The sequence below is a fragment of the Synchiropus splendidus genome, chromosome 16 (assembly GCF_027744825.2).
Source record: "Synchiropus splendidus isolate RoL2022-P1 chromosome 16, RoL_Sspl_1.0, whole genome shotgun sequence".
NCBI lineage: Eukaryota > Metazoa > Chordata > Actinopteri > Syngnathiformes > Callionymidae > Synchiropus > Synchiropus splendidus.
This window is the reverse complement of record NC_071349.1, coordinates 19,350,828-19,365,610: the sequence shown is the minus strand read 5'-3', so window position 1 is coordinate 19,365,610 and position 14,783 is coordinate 19,350,828. Positions and strand designations below refer to the sequence as shown.

The 14,783-nt window shown below is 50.8% G+C and overlaps 3 protein-coding genes across 3 annotated transcripts; all 3 read left to right on the top strand.

Annotated features, from left to right (window-relative positions):
* Positions 1-8,003: 8,003 nt before the first annotated feature.
* Positions 8,004-9,662, top strand: LOC128747213 (nanos homolog 1-like). The gene has a single exon (XM_053844904.1). The coding sequence runs from the start codon at positions 8,070-8,072 to the stop codon at positions 8,688-8,690; it is 621 nt and encodes a 206-aa protein (XP_053700879.1). The 5' UTR covers positions 8,004-8,069; the 3' UTR covers positions 8,691-9,662.
* A 761-nt stretch (positions 9,663-10,423) lies between these two features.
* si:dkey-33c12.3 (uncharacterized protein LOC335380 homolog) lies at positions 10,424-12,413 on the top strand. The gene is made up of 3 exons (XM_053844902.1): positions 10,424-11,515; positions 11,599-11,723; positions 11,789-12,413. Exons 1-3 carry the CDS (start codon positions 10,538-10,540, stop codon positions 11,838-11,840), a joined length of 1,155 nt encoding a protein of 384 aa, XP_053700877.1. The 5' UTR covers positions 10,424-10,537; the 3' UTR covers positions 11,841-12,413.
* Positions 12,414-12,692: 279 nt separating this feature from the next.
* On the top strand, positions 12,693-13,940 carry mrps26 (mitochondrial ribosomal protein S26). Its single transcript, XM_053844903.1, has 4 exons — positions 12,693-13,024; positions 13,124-13,270; positions 13,431-13,554; positions 13,630-13,940. Exons 1-4 carry the CDS (start codon positions 12,804-12,806, stop codon positions 13,759-13,761), a joined length of 624 nt encoding a protein of 207 aa, XP_053700878.1. The 5' UTR covers positions 12,693-12,803; the 3' UTR covers positions 13,762-13,940.
* The last annotated feature ends 843 nt before the right edge of the window (positions 13,941-14,783 follow it).

Here is a 14,783-nt window from a genome sequence, read left to right as displayed (position 1 = left end):
AGAGTGTATTTCATTAAGCCCGATAATGGCGTGTGCATTTCATTACCATACATAACGAGGAATATTTAGATGAGCGATGAGGTGCTCATAAAGCGCCGCTTGGTCGCCATGGTAACCTGGATCGTGGCAAACAAAGGAGTCAGGGTGAAATGTTTGCTTGTGGAGGGAGAGGAACGGAGGCAGGCTGAGAGCGAGTCCCGGCGACCCGGAGACCGGCTCCGGCCGAGCGTCGGAGGAAGGTGGAGGTCCGGGGCGGGCCGAGGCGGCGCTGTCACTCACGTCTGTCTTGGCGTCTCAGTGAATGCCAAATGAAGAGTTTCAAATTCAGACGACCCGCGCCGCGACCTTCACCTTGAGAGACGGCTCTCATTCTTCCCATGACGGAGACGTCACAGAAAGAGAAGCGTTCGTTCCTGTCAGTCCGAGTTGAGCTTTTTCAACATGAATGAAAGTGGAAAGCTCATCTGGGGTGAGATAATGAACCAAGTCACTGAAGCTCAGGACGTGGCGGGTCACGTTTGTTCATCAAAATTCAAGCAGGAACTAAAACCGAGCCGAACGCTGCACCTTCTTCTTCAGTCTGCTTTGGTTCTGGTCCACAGCTGCCTCACACAGGAGGAAACAGGATGGAATGGAGGAGACGTTGGTCTTTTGGCTCAGCTCGAGTGTGTGAGCTGGACTCCTTCATCGTCCGTGGTTCTCCACTGGTCTGGCTGCTGGACCCACTGGTACCGCCAAAGAAACAGAAAGCTTTATTCATGCATGGATTCAAAAGACGTGTGGTTTCACATGCAGCTGAATTCTAATGAAATAAAAGATGATGTTGTGTTGAGGAGAAAACATCTGCGTCCTCATCCATGTGCCAGTCACAGACGGGGCATCATTTAAGAAGGTGTTGTCCCGACAGACAGCAGCATTTGAAGCGGAGACACGAAGTAAACCGACATTTTGTTTCTCTTTGTTTTTGCCGGAGGGAAGCTTCACCTCACACGTGTTTGTTTCTGTCATGGAAACTCACAGCACAAAGCTCTTTATGCTCCTCAGAGCTCAGATATTTGGTCTTAACTTTGTGGATTTTGAGTTCATTATTGACCTTCGTGACCTCAGCGTCAATATCAACACTGATCTGTGGGACACTTCGCTGGATGCTGAGTTTGTGGTTTGGATGTTGGTCAAAGCACAGTTTCAATGAGATTATCATTTTATTTCACTTGGATTCTCTCTTGGGCCCAGAAGGTCATAAAGCACGGAAACGATGCAGCGTGGATGATGCTGACCTTTGAACTCAGCCAGTCAGAACCGTCCCACACCGACTTCTTTGTGTACTTACAGCACACGCTCCATTGTAATATAAAGTTGCTTATCATCTCTTTTAACTGTTTACTATTGATCTGGAGCGACATATGAAGTGAGCTGTATTTGTGTCCCAGCCACCGCTGACTGATGGCGCTACGCTAACATGACGTTTTCCTCACTTCCAAGTCACTTTTTAACAGCAATTTTGGCTCCCCATGAAACATTTATATCCATAGAAGGACGAACCTTGTGAGTGAATCTGCAAAAATGTCTGTGCTGCCGTTGGTTGATGCCGAGGCTCATTGTGGTCAGTGAGGCGTCACTCCTATGCACTGGGCGCTGTGTGTCCTGGCTCCCGCTTGTTAGCGTTTTAGCTTGGAAATCAAAGAAAGACGAAAAATGTTCTAGTCTGAAGTCTTTACCACCAAGTGTGAAAATACTCATGACTCCTCCGTCCTCATGGAGTCCACCAACCTACGATAATCGCTGAGCCATGCGCTAAGCTAACAGAACCGCTGTCTCTCTGTTGGTACTCCATGAGCAGTGTCAGCAAAAGTAGCAACATAATGGTAGTTTTGGAGATAAAACTATCCCCAGAATGTCAAGTTATTCATCTGAATCTGTAATAACTTAATGTTTTTTTTCTTTTGTCGTTGACGTCAGCTGTTGTTGGACTGTTTCGTTTCCATTTTATAAACGGATGAATATTCTTCCTTGGTTAAACAACATTCTAATCCGACTCGTCCAAGGATGAATGTGAGCAGGGGGCTGGATATTTGCCGCCACTGTGAAACCTGAGAGCAGCCCGCGGCTCCACATCGTCCACTTATCTGGGAATGTGGCGCAAGCGTCGGAGCGACGTGTCTCGCTTCTGCTTCACGTGTTCAAAGCGATGCTGCGCGTCGCTCTGCGACTGAAACGGCGAGTCCCAAGTCGCACGACACACCAGCCTGGCTCGGGTTTCGCTGCCATTATCTCCAGCGCACCCGAGATTCCGACGGAATTTGTTCTCCTGCGATTCCGTAAGCTGACACTTCAGCAACATCTCTGCATGTTTTCAGGTCACTTCCCCGACCGCAGCTTTACTCTGACTCTCCTTCAACCTTTAACAGTCAATGATTAACATGGCCGTTGTTGCCATGGCAACAGTGCAAACTCATTAATGCCCGACCACACACACACACACACACACACACACACACACACACACACACACACACACACGGAGGCCAGGGTGGATCCAGCCCTGACAGTCGGGCCATGACAATGTAGATTCCCTCGGTGGTGTTTGCCTGTTTGGAACCAGACTCCAGTCTGGGCCCGCAGTAATCGGATCAGGCTGTTTTGGGCCCGACAGGCAGCGCACCACTCAGGGTGGCCCATCTGGCCAGCGCCCAGGCTGGAACCCATCTGTGGTGCCGCGCTGCATCGACCAGCCCAGACACTGGGGTCGGCTGCTGCCTTCTCTGCAGATGGGCTCCATGAATCTCAGCAAATCACTCGGGCTCTCACCTGTGTGAGGTGCTCTTTTACATGAAGCAGTGCAGCAGACTGGAAGCTAGAGAAGGGCCATATGGGCAGAAAATAGCTATGTTGACATTTCAGGAATAATCAGGATAAAGCCATGTTCCTTCTCCTCCATGTGTTGGACACTACAGTCTCTCCTGACACTGTTTGATGATGGAACTCATGAGTGGAGTTTGTCTCCAACACCATGGTTTGTTGACGTCTCAATAGAACAGTGAACTCAGTGCAGAGATGAGAAACTCAATGTTTCAGGTCTCTGGTAGAAGCCGCTGGTGTCTGACAGGCTGCTCTGCCAGCTTTATTTAGGGGTTCAATGGAGCCGTCTGTCTGCTGTATCTCATGTCTCTGAACAGTTGACATGAACTATGGAGCAGTCTGGACACATTTCCTAGATGCTACTGAAGAAACATTAGAAACCAGGTGAAGAAATGATCATGAAGTCAGAGTCTATTCTCCAGATCATGATACAACCTGTCAGTCCTTTGTCTTGTGTGATGAAAAACCTTGTCACAATTCTCTCTCCTAAAATGCTGGTTTTCCATGGCCTTATTGAAGATGTCACTCATACTTTGAGGCTTTAGAATTTGTTGATGGTCCCTAACTGATGGCAGCTCCTAGCATTAGCGCTGCCTGTGAGAGTGTGTCCTCCATCAGTGAAGCCTAATGGGGACGCTGAAGAGGACGCCGCCGCCAATATCCAACTATTTTCACCAGCGCAGTGGGAGACCTGCATGTGTTGATGTGAACCTATGAGGACCACTCCATCTCATCAAAGAAACAGGGATCCAGAGACTCAGAGTCGACCAGTGTCATGATCAAAGGTTCCCTGGATTCAACATCACTTTCAAACTACCATGGTGAACCAAAGTCCACCACACTCTCCACAACTGTCCGTCAAACGGCGCGGAGCTGGAGAGCGAGGCGCCGTCACGTCTCCTCATGTTATATATATATGTATATTTAAACGTAAACAAATAATGATGTTGGAGACAAACTCCACTAATACGTTTCATCATAAATGTGTGTCAGGAGAGACTGTAGTGTCCAACACATGGAGGAGAAGGAACACGGATTTATCATTGTCGCTGAAATGACAACATTTATGCTGATAACTCTTTTATGGCCCATCTCTACTGCCCTGTGTTTTGGTGTGAGTCCTCTGTTAGACCCTGGAAGCTCCACTGCTGTCTCTCTCAGCTGAAGCTACGATCCGTTCCTGCCTGAGATAGAAGCTCGTGTTGGCTGACTAGGGGGCGCTAGTGGGGTTTGGAAGAAGGCGCTGTTTACTTCATGCTTTGTCCCGCAGGTAGCCTGATGCTGGGGACCATCACGTCCTCACAGAGCATGTGTGCGAGATGCGGCCCACAAACCTTTCCTCTGGCACGTTCACTCTTCAGGTGTCACTTCAGGAGCCGTCACCTGCGTCTCCGCTCAGCCCAGGTGGCGGCGCTGCTGATGAAACCCTGCGAGTGTTTGGTCGTAAACCTCGCGCTTGAGCAAGTGGACTTCAAACGGCCGGCTCCTCTCGCCTGGCTGCACCGTTTAAAAGCTGGACGCGGTGTGTGTGCGGGACAATGGAGGCTCTGGAGATCGGGCCCCAGGAATGTTCCCTGCATCATTAAAAAGGGATTGGTGCATGGGAAGTGCCGTGAGTTCGCCCCACAACGGTGCTCTGGCTGTGCCGGCGCTCAGATGAAGGGCATCGCAGGGGCCTGACCAATCCGCCCCTAATCCTGTGGCCCCTTTGTGCCCCGACACTCCAGAAGCCTTTGACAACTTCCCGCTCTGATCCTGCCGGAGCAGGCGTCACTTAAACAGCCCGTCTCTTACCCAGCTCTGACGCCGCGGGCCGGGGCCAAGGACCGGCTCTCTCTTCGGCGGTGAGTTATGCAATGAGGCGTCAGGTCAAGGTCAAGTCAAGGTTAATCAAAGACGCTTGCCATTAATATTGGAGAGCAAAATGAGATTTTCTGACATCCATCCAGCCTGTCAGCATCAAGAGGATATTGTCTGTGCTGAATGGATTCATAACACCAGGGGTGTGTGTGTGTGTGTGAGGGGGGGAGCTGCGCTCCCAGAGCGGCTGGTCGTGACAAAGCACTTGACAGGCCAAAAGCCTTCCCCTAATATTAGGTCGACCTCCGCTTGTTTTGCATTTCCCTATTGCTGCTGGTGACAGAGACACGTGTGGGGGCAGGAGGGGGGGTGGAGGGCAGATGGGCCGACCGTTGGTGACGCAGCCCGGTTTTCCCCCGGAGACGTGACCGAGGTCAGGGATCAAAGCCCGCGCTGACGCCCCGCCCGCCTCAGTGTCTGGGGGGCGAGAGGGGGGTGGGACTTGTGTATCGCCTCACTGACACGCAGGAGTTCAAGTCTTCATTAAGGCAACTGCCTCGTCTTCTGGGACCAGTGGGTTCCAGGTCTGAGGTCCACACACCAGTCCACCAGTCTGGTTCCAGTGCAGTTAGCTATGGAACATAGTGAAAAAAGAGGAAGGAAATGAAGAAAGTCAACATCTTGCCATTGTTTCAACATTGATATTGCTATTCGTGGTTTAAAGGTCCAGAACCAGTGGCAGTTTGAGGTTGTTTTCACGGCGAGTCGTCCATCTTCACCTGCCTGCATCTCCCTCGAGTCCCACCTCCACTTCCTCGTCTTCTTCCTCCTGCTCCAACATTCTTCCTCCGACCCTCCTCTTCACGTCGGTGTCACCGATCGTCATGGCACCCGTGCTAAACACAGCGCCTCGCGCAGTCATGGAGAATAATAATAAGCTGGTGGGACAGTGGACGGCAAGTCGATTGGTCCAAAAAAAGACAGGTACCACCAGTCAATGCCGGTATGGAAGCAATTATTCAATTAAAATTTTTTTTTTTGATATTTATTTTTCTCATTTAATGTACATCTTAATTTAATTAATTTATCGTGTGTGTGGGGGGCTTTTTATTAAAAAAAAAAAACATGCAAAACTTTTGCTTTTCAAAAATATTTTAAATAAATAATTATACAGTAAAAGTTATAGTAATTTTATGGCATATTGTTATTATCATATGATTATATTTGTATATAATCAGTTCAGCAGTTTTTTTTTATTGACAGATTTTTCCAGCAACACACAGACTTCCTGAGGGCCACATTCATACAAGCAAAGGGCCACATGTGGCCCCTGAGCCTCACTTTGCTCAGCTGTGTGCACGGCTGGCCGTGAGCTGGGAGCATAGATAAACCCTGGATAAAGTTATTAACCATAATCTTGTGAAGTCGTCCGTGTGGGGTCGGAGAGTGAGGGGGGGCCGACACTGCTGTGCCGGCGCCACGGTCCCTTGCTGTCGGGTGAGATGATGAGCCAGGTGCTGCTCCACTGGATGGGACTCAGATGACATGAGCTCCTGCTGTAAATAACCGGGGTGGGATCGAGCGACCAGCTGAGTCCAGCTGAGTCCGCCACCTTTGTGTTTGTGATGGAGTGAGCTCCGAGGATCCTGAACGATCAAATATGAATGAGGGAATTCAACCCAAACTGAAGGGGTTTACAGCTGCAGATGCTGAAAATGTCTGGGAGAGGCGTCGCTCTTCTCCCACAACACTGGTGAGACCCGTCTCAAATATCCCGGGCGCTCATTCTCCCACCTTCATGAAAGCAGAGTGGCGGTGCATTCAGTCAGGGATCCATGTTTAATATCAGCTCCCGTCATGAGGCTCGAGCTTCTCTTCATATGTAAAATGACTGTGGAGCTGCCCAACATGTTTTGCATTAGCAGCATTGGAGGCACACGTCGCCTGGGTCCCTGTGCTCTGCATCTATTGTGGAACGGCGAGCATTCATCTCTTAAATGCTCTCTCATCATTTCCTTTGTGCACCAGCCACAAAGTGACCTTGGAAATGCACCATGTGGTGTTTTCCGATGATAATTTATTCCTGCGATACGAGGAACTGGATGGGTCACATGATTGTTCTTCATGGATTGTGATGAAACGCGGGGTGGGAAGTCACCGTATCGGTAATTACCGATAATATACGTGCGTGCAGATGGCGTCGCGGTGACAATGTTGTCATGAGTTTTAAACCACATTTCAAGTTGAACCAGTCGTTTGGTGTTTTCGGATCGTATCCGACACACACGCACAGATGTTTGTTTTGCTGTTTTCACGAGGACCTCTCACGGCCTTCACCCTTTCCCCAGCCTCTCCCCGACTCCTAACCAACCCAAACACATGGCTCACCTGAACCCACTTATTCTGACGTTTTCACCCTCAAAACGGGCCGGCCAAAATGTCCTCGTAAGATCAGTGTCTTGTCCACACAGGAGTATTAATACATGCACATACACACACACGCACACGTGTCGCCCCCTGTTTTAATGCATATTAATGAAGTTAAACGGCTGAGCTGAGGAGACAATGGCACAGAGCTGCGCTGCTACCGAGGACAAAGACTGGGGCTCGGGGGAACCGGGACAGGTGCAGGAAAGACTCGAGGAAGGTTGGTCCATGTGGACCTCAACACTTCTGGCTCCCTGTGGCCCGTCTCTGACAGAGAGAGAGAGAGGCCCCCAGTAACACAGCAGCGATGGTGAAACTGGTGTCCACAGGTCAGAGGGACTGGCACCTGGAAAGGCTCCGCCGCCGCAGCAGCAGCAGTGAGTCACGCCGGACTCTGCCTGTGGCCACACAGTGGTTAATCTCTAACTCTGCTGCCTCTAATCCCACACCTCAAGTTCACTGGTCTCATGAAGAACATCAGGAATGTGCTGCTCCTGAGGAACAATGTCAGGCTTTGAAAACCTCAACATTTCAGCAGCCGAGTGGCTTCACGTTGGTGGAAGTGCGTTGACAAACGCTTCTGACCCCATTGTGTCGGCGCCGGTGCTCGGTGTTCTCGGCTCCTAAATCAGTCACTGACCACTGCGGGCGGGAGCCCCGCCCCCTGAGGTGAGGGGTCCCCTGTGCTGACCAGGTGGTCATAATGTTTTCACCGACCACTCATGCTGACGTCATATTCTTTAGACTGCACCTTTAAATTCAAAACAATGTCACAAAGGATCAAACTCCTCGCTCACGGTGCGTGTGCGCGCGCGTGTGCGTGCGTGTGTGTGTGTGTGTGGTGAGGCTGAGCCATGCCACGCCCCCCCTTGCCTTTTATTCCGGGACTTTTCTCAGCACTTGCTTGTTGACTTGGACCCCGGGAGAAGAGAGCAAACACACCCCTCATGCGCGCTCCAGCTCGGACCTGATCGTCTGTCGGGATGGATTTGTTTCTGGACGCTCGCTCTCCGTACGACAACACCTTCAATTTCTGGACCGACTACCTGGGTCTGTCCACGCTGGTGAGCGGCACCAAGCTCGCCGCTCCCGCCTGCGGCCCCAACTCCATCACCGAGTCCCTGAAGGCGAGCCTGGGTCTGGACGACTCCCCGCTCTGCGCGTGCGGGGTCGCGGCCGCCCGCGGGGAGGAGGAGCGCTGCGGCTCTCCGGGGGTCTCCATCTACTCCCTGCTCAGCCCGTACGAGCCGCATCCCTGCGACCCGGAGCGAGATTCTCCCCCGTACAGAGCCGCCTTCCCCGGGCTGGACCTGCTGGCGCTGGAGCGGCGGCGCAAACAGCCTCAGAGGAGCAAACCGGAGCCGAAAGTCTGCGTCTTCTGCCGCAACAACGGAGCCCCGGAGGAGGTGTACGGCACCCACATCCTGAAGACGGCGGACGGCCGAGTGCTGTGCCCCATCCTGCGCGCCTACACCTGCCCGCTGTGCAGCGCCAGCGGCGACAACGCGCACACCATCAAGTACTGCCCCTTGTCCAAGGAGCAGCCCGGGCCCAGGCTCCCGCGGGGCTCCAGGTCCGTCGGGAAGAGGCTGAAAATCTTCTGAACTTCTCACCTTGCACCAGACAAAAACACTGGAACGTGTCGTGGGCTCACTGCTTGTCCCAATAGGCGAACTAAACAGCTCAACTTTCGGGAGGCACCGGTCCAAAATTGGCAAAACAACACGTCTATTATTGAATGGAAAAACGGTTTTAAACAAAGGTTTCATTTCAAAGTGAAGGCTTCCCCTGAGCAGCTTCAGTGGATGACGCTGACTGCGTGCACTTATTTTGAAAGGGTCCAGTCACATCCTGAGCAGAGCAGGAACACAAACGCAGGACGGTCAGAGGAGTCTAAACTTTCCTTGCTGGTAGAAGCTGATGTGAGTGGCTCAGCGCTGACCCTGCTGCTGCCGCCGCCGTTCACTTAAACCCACGTTAGGTTTGTTTGTTTCCGCCCCTCTGCTCTGAGAAGAGTCCTGCCACAGCTCTCCTCACTCTTGCACTCATCGGGTCCTTCCTGCATGTCGGAAGCTTTGAGCCTGACCTCCTGACCTCCTGACCTACCTGCCAATGCAGTGGCCGCGCTCTTTCCTTCCTCTAGACTCCGGAGGCCTTGAACACGGTGGTAGTCTGTGCACTCCAGCATGCAAGATTGTTTCTATGGCGCACATTTCCTGATGTTTTCTACCAAAGGATGACACTTTTGTACCCCGTCTGAAACTAAGTTGTGCATTGTTTATATGTTGGACGTCTTCTCCGTGTCTTTTTTCTATGTGCATAGTATTTTTGGATATTTTTCGACTGAATGTAAACCAGTGGAATGTAGACCTGCCATGCTGTTCGCTCACTAACACTCGCGTTTATTCTCAGTGGATAGATGTAAATGTTCCCTGCAATTCTTGTAAATGTATCAAAGAATGTTTTTGTAATAGAATTGACTGACATTCCAAAGTCTTTATCTTGTCAATATAAATGTTTTATGTACTTATTTTTATCCGTATTATTGGAAAGTATATTCACTGTAAATAAATAAACGAGTGATTTGTTTTGATGTGTGGGGTGGGTCGTTTGCATTACGTCACCAGTCTTAAAAAAATTAGATTTTTTTTACCTTGTGATGGAAGTGCGCGAAACGTGAGGCAGCAGCGACCCCCTGTGGCGAGTACTGGCATGTATCGGAAGAGAAGAACAACATCTTTATTCTCACTCTTCTTCGTCTTTGCACTAAAAACACAAGACTTTCTGGTTAGATTTCATTGCCTAAATACGCGTCTTTGGCTTTTAAGTACATATCATCATCATCATCTTTTCGGCAGTACAAAGAGAACTTGGATCCTGGATGGAAATTTCCACTGTAGTTAGTTGGAACTATTTTCTATTAAATATGCCTCTCTTAATGTTAAATAAGCTGTTTAATTTGGTCCAGAAATGAAACACGTTTATAAGTAAAGTTTGCCATTTAACAATGACAGACGCTTGGATAAGTCTGTCTATTATTGGTGTGTTAGAGTGCAGCCTGTCCCAGCTACACAGGGCAAGAGGAGACCTGATCTCAATATGGGTTCCTTCACGATCACATGACTGGACGACCTCTGTGCGGTGGTGTGTCGTGGACCAGATGATGAGCTCCATCCTCCACCTGACATTGTTGAGGGGAGTGCGGACCTCACTCTCCTCCTCCCTCCACTGCAGCGCTCTGTGATTGGCCGGCTGGATGCTGACACTGCTGGAGTGTGGTGGAGGTGGGGGGCAGCCCGGCTCTATATAAGCTCCGGTTCTGCAGCATCACTGAGCTGGTGCAGTGTTAAAACGCCCACTCATCCTCACCGATGGTGTGCAGAACAAGGGGGACTTAAAAAAAAAACCAAAAAAACTTCTGGAACTGTAACATCCACATCCAACAGACACCATGAGCTACGATTCCCATCACCGCCGCCACTGGGACAGCAGCAGGAGCTCGCCCTCCATCCTGAGATCTTCCCTCTTTCCCGCCTCTCCAGCTGCTCCGGCGGGAAAGAGGAGTTTGAGGGTGACTTCCTCGGAGTGCGAGAGGTTGGACCTGGCCCGGGTCAGCAGCCACAACACGGAGCTGCTGGGCCTGCGCTCGCAGGAGCGGGAGCAGCTGGTGGACTTGAACGACCGCTTTGCCACCTACATCGACAAGGTGAGACACCTGGAGCTGCAGAACCGGGCGCTTCTGGCCGAGCTGGAGGCGCTGAGGAGACGGCAGAACGGTCCCTCGCGTCTTCAGGGTCTTTACGAGGGGGAGGCTCGCGGTCTGAGAGCCATGATCGACTCGGAGAACATGGAGAAGCTGCGGCTGGAGCAGGAGAGGCAGCACCTGAGCGATGTCCATGAGAGGACGAGGCAGCGCCTGGAGGAGGAGGCCAGGCGGCGGATGGACGCCGAGGAGACCCTGCAGAAGGTGAAGGAGGAGGCCGGGCGGGCGGTCCTGTCCAACTGTGACGCCGAGGCCTCCGTGGTCACCCTGTGCGATGAGCTGCTGTTCCTGAAGAAGGTGTTCGCCGAGGAGCTGGAGGAGCTGCAGGCACAGCTGCAGGTGGTGAACATCAGCGTGGACGTCCAGGTGACCCGGCCCGACCTGTCCCTGGCCCTGCGGGACATCAGGTCCCAGTATGAGCAGCTGGCCCACAAGAACATGCAGGCGGCCGAGGAGTGGTACAAGAACAAGGTCAGCAGTGTGGCAGAGGTGGCCAGCAAGAACAACCAGGCGGTGCACGCCATCCGCGAGGAGACCCTGGAGTACCGACGGCTGCTGCAGTCCCGGGCCTCCGAGATCCAGGCTCTGCGCAACGTCGTCGACTCCCTCAATAAACAACTGGAGGAGCTGGAGGAGACGCAAGGCAAAGAGGTGGAGAAGTATCAGGTGCGTTCCACTCGACCTCTGACCCCTGCAGGAGCAAGAGAACTGGGCGTCATTCTGAGCGACTTGTGCTCTTCCACTTTCAGATCCGGATCAGTGAGCTGGAGCAGGACATTGCTGAGGCCAAGGAGGAAATGGCTCGATACCTGAGAGAGTACCAGGATCTCCTCAACGTGAAAATGGCCCTGGACATTGAAATCACAGCGTACAGGTGAGACCCCGTCCTCTCAGCGAGGACGACTCAGGACTGACCCCCACCTCTTCTTCTTCTCCTAGGAAACTTCTGGAAGGAGAGGAGATCCGGCTGAGTTATCCAGCTCTCGCTTAGCGTCATCCCTGCCCTTCTCTCCTGACTCCTGCTCATGCTCCAAGATAAACGCGCCCTTGAACCAACAAGAGGTCCACCAGAAGTCCCCCTTCTTCTACACACGCACGCACGCACACACACACACACACACCACAAACAATGCACACACAGACACACTGCAGTGGTCACGACAGTTTGAGTGACGACATTTTGAGCGATTTGTTTTTCCTTTCAAGTCCCACGCAGGGAGGATTCTGCCACGTCTTTGCGCAAACATTTGACCATTTGTTTGTGAAAGAGTGTCTCTGATGGGCTTCATGTTTGTGCCTTCATCTAATAACCTCTGGCTTCTTTCCACAATATCTACGATCCATTTCTGTCTCCTTTATTCTGGAAGCAAAAGTCTCAATCTCAAGTTTCACATCTAGTTTGTCAATGTTTTTGAGGATACGTTTCTCATCTCCTTGCTTCTTTTGCTTCGCTGATGTTTGTGGTGTGAGCTCCAGACAGGATGGTTGGACCTGTGGAACTAACATTACACTTGTAAACCTATAAGAGTGAACAACAAGCTGAATAAACTATAACTGACCTGCACTTGAGCCATGGCTGTGTTTCATTTCAAAACCTTCCTTGCTATTAAATTGACAGTTGAAAAGCTTTGTGTGACAATTGCAATCGTAAAACAATATTTAAAAAGAGCTATCATTAGCCGCCATTTAAAATGTTAATATTTCTCTGTGGTAAGAGAGAAAAAAGAAAATAACTATGTATAAATAACTCTAATATTAGTGCTAATCTAAAAAAAAACTGTTTGACCTGCAGGGGGCAGTAGAAACAAGCGGCTCGGAACTGCAACTACTTCCGCCGGTCAGAGGGCAACAAGATGGCCGCCGCCTCGACAGCACCTCAATGTTAATATTTCAATGCGACGTCGTTTGACGGAGTGAAATTAATTGGCTGCCAGTGATAGATCGGCACGCCGACATGTTCCAGGTCATTAGCGGCAGGAGCGTCCAGGCCTCCCGGCTCCTGGGAGCGAGAGGTGCCGTGCTGGTGGAGAGCGTCCGCGGAAGAAAGTCCCGCACGGACGAGGTGGCCAAGTCCAAAGCGGGTCGACTGAAAGTGCCTCCTCCAGTGGACCCGGTGGAGATGGTCGTACTGAAGGAGAGATATTCTGAGTACCAGCTCATCATGAGGGCCCTCAGGTACGTTCTGATTTACACAGGGATCTTGGTCAACGGAGGGCTACAGAGATGTATACGAGTGTGTATTGGTAGTAAAAGACGGCGTGTATGTGCTTGAAGGATGGAATTCAAGCGAGAGATGCTCAAGAAGAAGTATGAGAAGGAGACGGGCTCCCTGGCGGAGGAGAGGCACAGACAGGAGGTGGCGGAGCATCGGGAACTGATGGCTTGGAACCAACAGGAGAACCGTCGCTTGCTCCAACTGAGGTGAGGACTGCGAACAGCAGGAAAACATCGGCCTATAAGTGTCATGTGAAGGTCGCGTTCAGCATTTAGCGAGATCGATGCTTAACTTACCCCAGTCATGTGTTTCACGGTTTGTGCTTTAATGTGTTTTGCCCTCTTTTCCCACCAAATACTATCTCAGAGTTTTGAGGCTCCAGAGAGAAAAAGAAGCGGCGGAACACAAAATACTAGAAGCAGCTCTCAAGCGGGAACAAGAGGAGCAAGAACTGATCGAGGAGAAAGAAAAAGAAATTCTGCAGTTGCAGGTTTGTCAGATGGATGTGTTGGTTGTCACGTGGTGGGTGGAGCGCCGTGTGAAATGCCTTCTGGGTGTGTTTCAGGAGGATGCCAAGACCTTCATAACCCTGGACAATTTGGACCAGAGGATCGAGGAGGCGCTGGACAATCCAAAGAACTATAACTTTGCTGTAGACAAAGAGGGACGGATCGTGAAACAGACAGTGCTCCAGTGACGGACAAACTATCTCCTTCGTCAAACTTCACTTCAGATTGACTGATAAACTGGAGACGTCACTCAAAGCAAGGTACATCGACTGCTTTTAAGTCAGTCTCGGCATTTTTGTCAGCTCATCATCACTGTCTTCGTGTGTAACGTAGGAATTAAAAGCATCTTTATTTTACTGTGGAGAAACTGGATCTGTTCTTTTGTGTAGTTTCTGTAACCGAAACAGCTCCGACCTCTGATCTATGCAAGCACTGCTGTATATGCATTACAGGGCTTCAGACTGTGACTGAATGCGCCCATTTTTTTAGGCCAAATTTGGAGTGAAAGTCTGCATAACTGTACACTTAGCTGAAGTTTCACATGAAACCAAACAGAGCAGTGAATCCGCCGCTGACTAACACCTGTCAGTCATTGACAAAGTGTCATTTAGAGGTGGAGGAAGAAGACTATTATGAGGTTCATGGATGCAGTTAAAGAGGACTAATGTGACTAGGAAGGATGCTCGAGATCGTTGAAGGAGGCTGACTTGCGCCGTCAAAATTGTTTTGTAGTTGCAGTTCACATGTCCACCAGCGAGCGGCGCTCTCGGTCGTTAGGATAGATTACCATGTGTTCAGTGATTAAGAGGCTCATGTTGGGGAACGTGCAGGAATAATCCCACCGTGCAGGTTGATAGGATGATCAGCATCAGAGGTGCAGGTCTGCAGCGTCAGCTGACCTCCAGCCGTGACGGAGCTGCCAAACACAACGCCGACCTTTGACCCCTCTTCGTGCTTCACCAGACTGCAGCTATGGAAAACCATGCAGAGACTGGAATCTCAGGTTTCAACAGGAAGTTTCTCGCGTCACTATTGCTGCACATTTACAGCAGAGCACGTCACACGGTTGAATTGCACTGAGCCGAACCTTGAATGTGAAGTTTAAGCCAAGTCGTCTTCCACTTCCTGCATCCCGGTGTGAGTTTACCGTCCAGTGCACACGGTTAACATGATTGGAAATTAAAGTTAACAGGATTGTTTAACCTTGGCA

What these genes read in the sequence shown, in the direction of transcription:
- LOC128747213 (XM_053844904.1), top strand. Translation starts at nt 8,070, where the DNA reads ATGGATTTGTTTCTGGACGCTCGCTCTCCGTACGACAACACCTTCAAT.
- si:dkey-33c12.3 (XM_053844902.1), top strand. Translation starts at nt 10,538, where the DNA reads ATGAGCTACGATTCCCATCACCGCCGCCACTGGGACAGCAGCAGGAGC. An exon ending in AAGAGGTGGAGAAGTATCAG is followed by an intron (nt 11,516 to 11,598) that starts GTGCGTTCCACT and finishes TTCCACTTTCAG; the next exon opens with ATCCGGATCAGTGAGCTGGA. An exon ending in ATTGAAATCACAGCGTACAG is followed by an intron (nt 11,724 to 11,788) that starts GTGAGACCCCGT and finishes TTCTTCTCCTAG; the next exon opens with GAAACTTCTGGAAGGAGAGG.
- mrps26 (XM_053844903.1), top strand. Translation starts at nt 12,804, where the DNA reads ATGTTCCAGGTCATTAGCGGCAGGAGCGTCCAGGCCTCCCGGCTCCTG. An exon ending in CGTCGCTTGCTCCAACTGAG is followed by an intron (nt 13,271 to 13,430) that starts GTGAGGACTGCG and finishes ATACTATCTCAG; the next exon opens with AGTTTTGAGGCTCCAGAGAG. An exon ending in AAGAAATTCTGCAGTTGCAG is followed by an intron (nt 13,555 to 13,629) that starts GTTTGTCAGATG and finishes GGTGTGTTTCAG; the next exon opens with GAGGATGCCAAGACCTTCAT.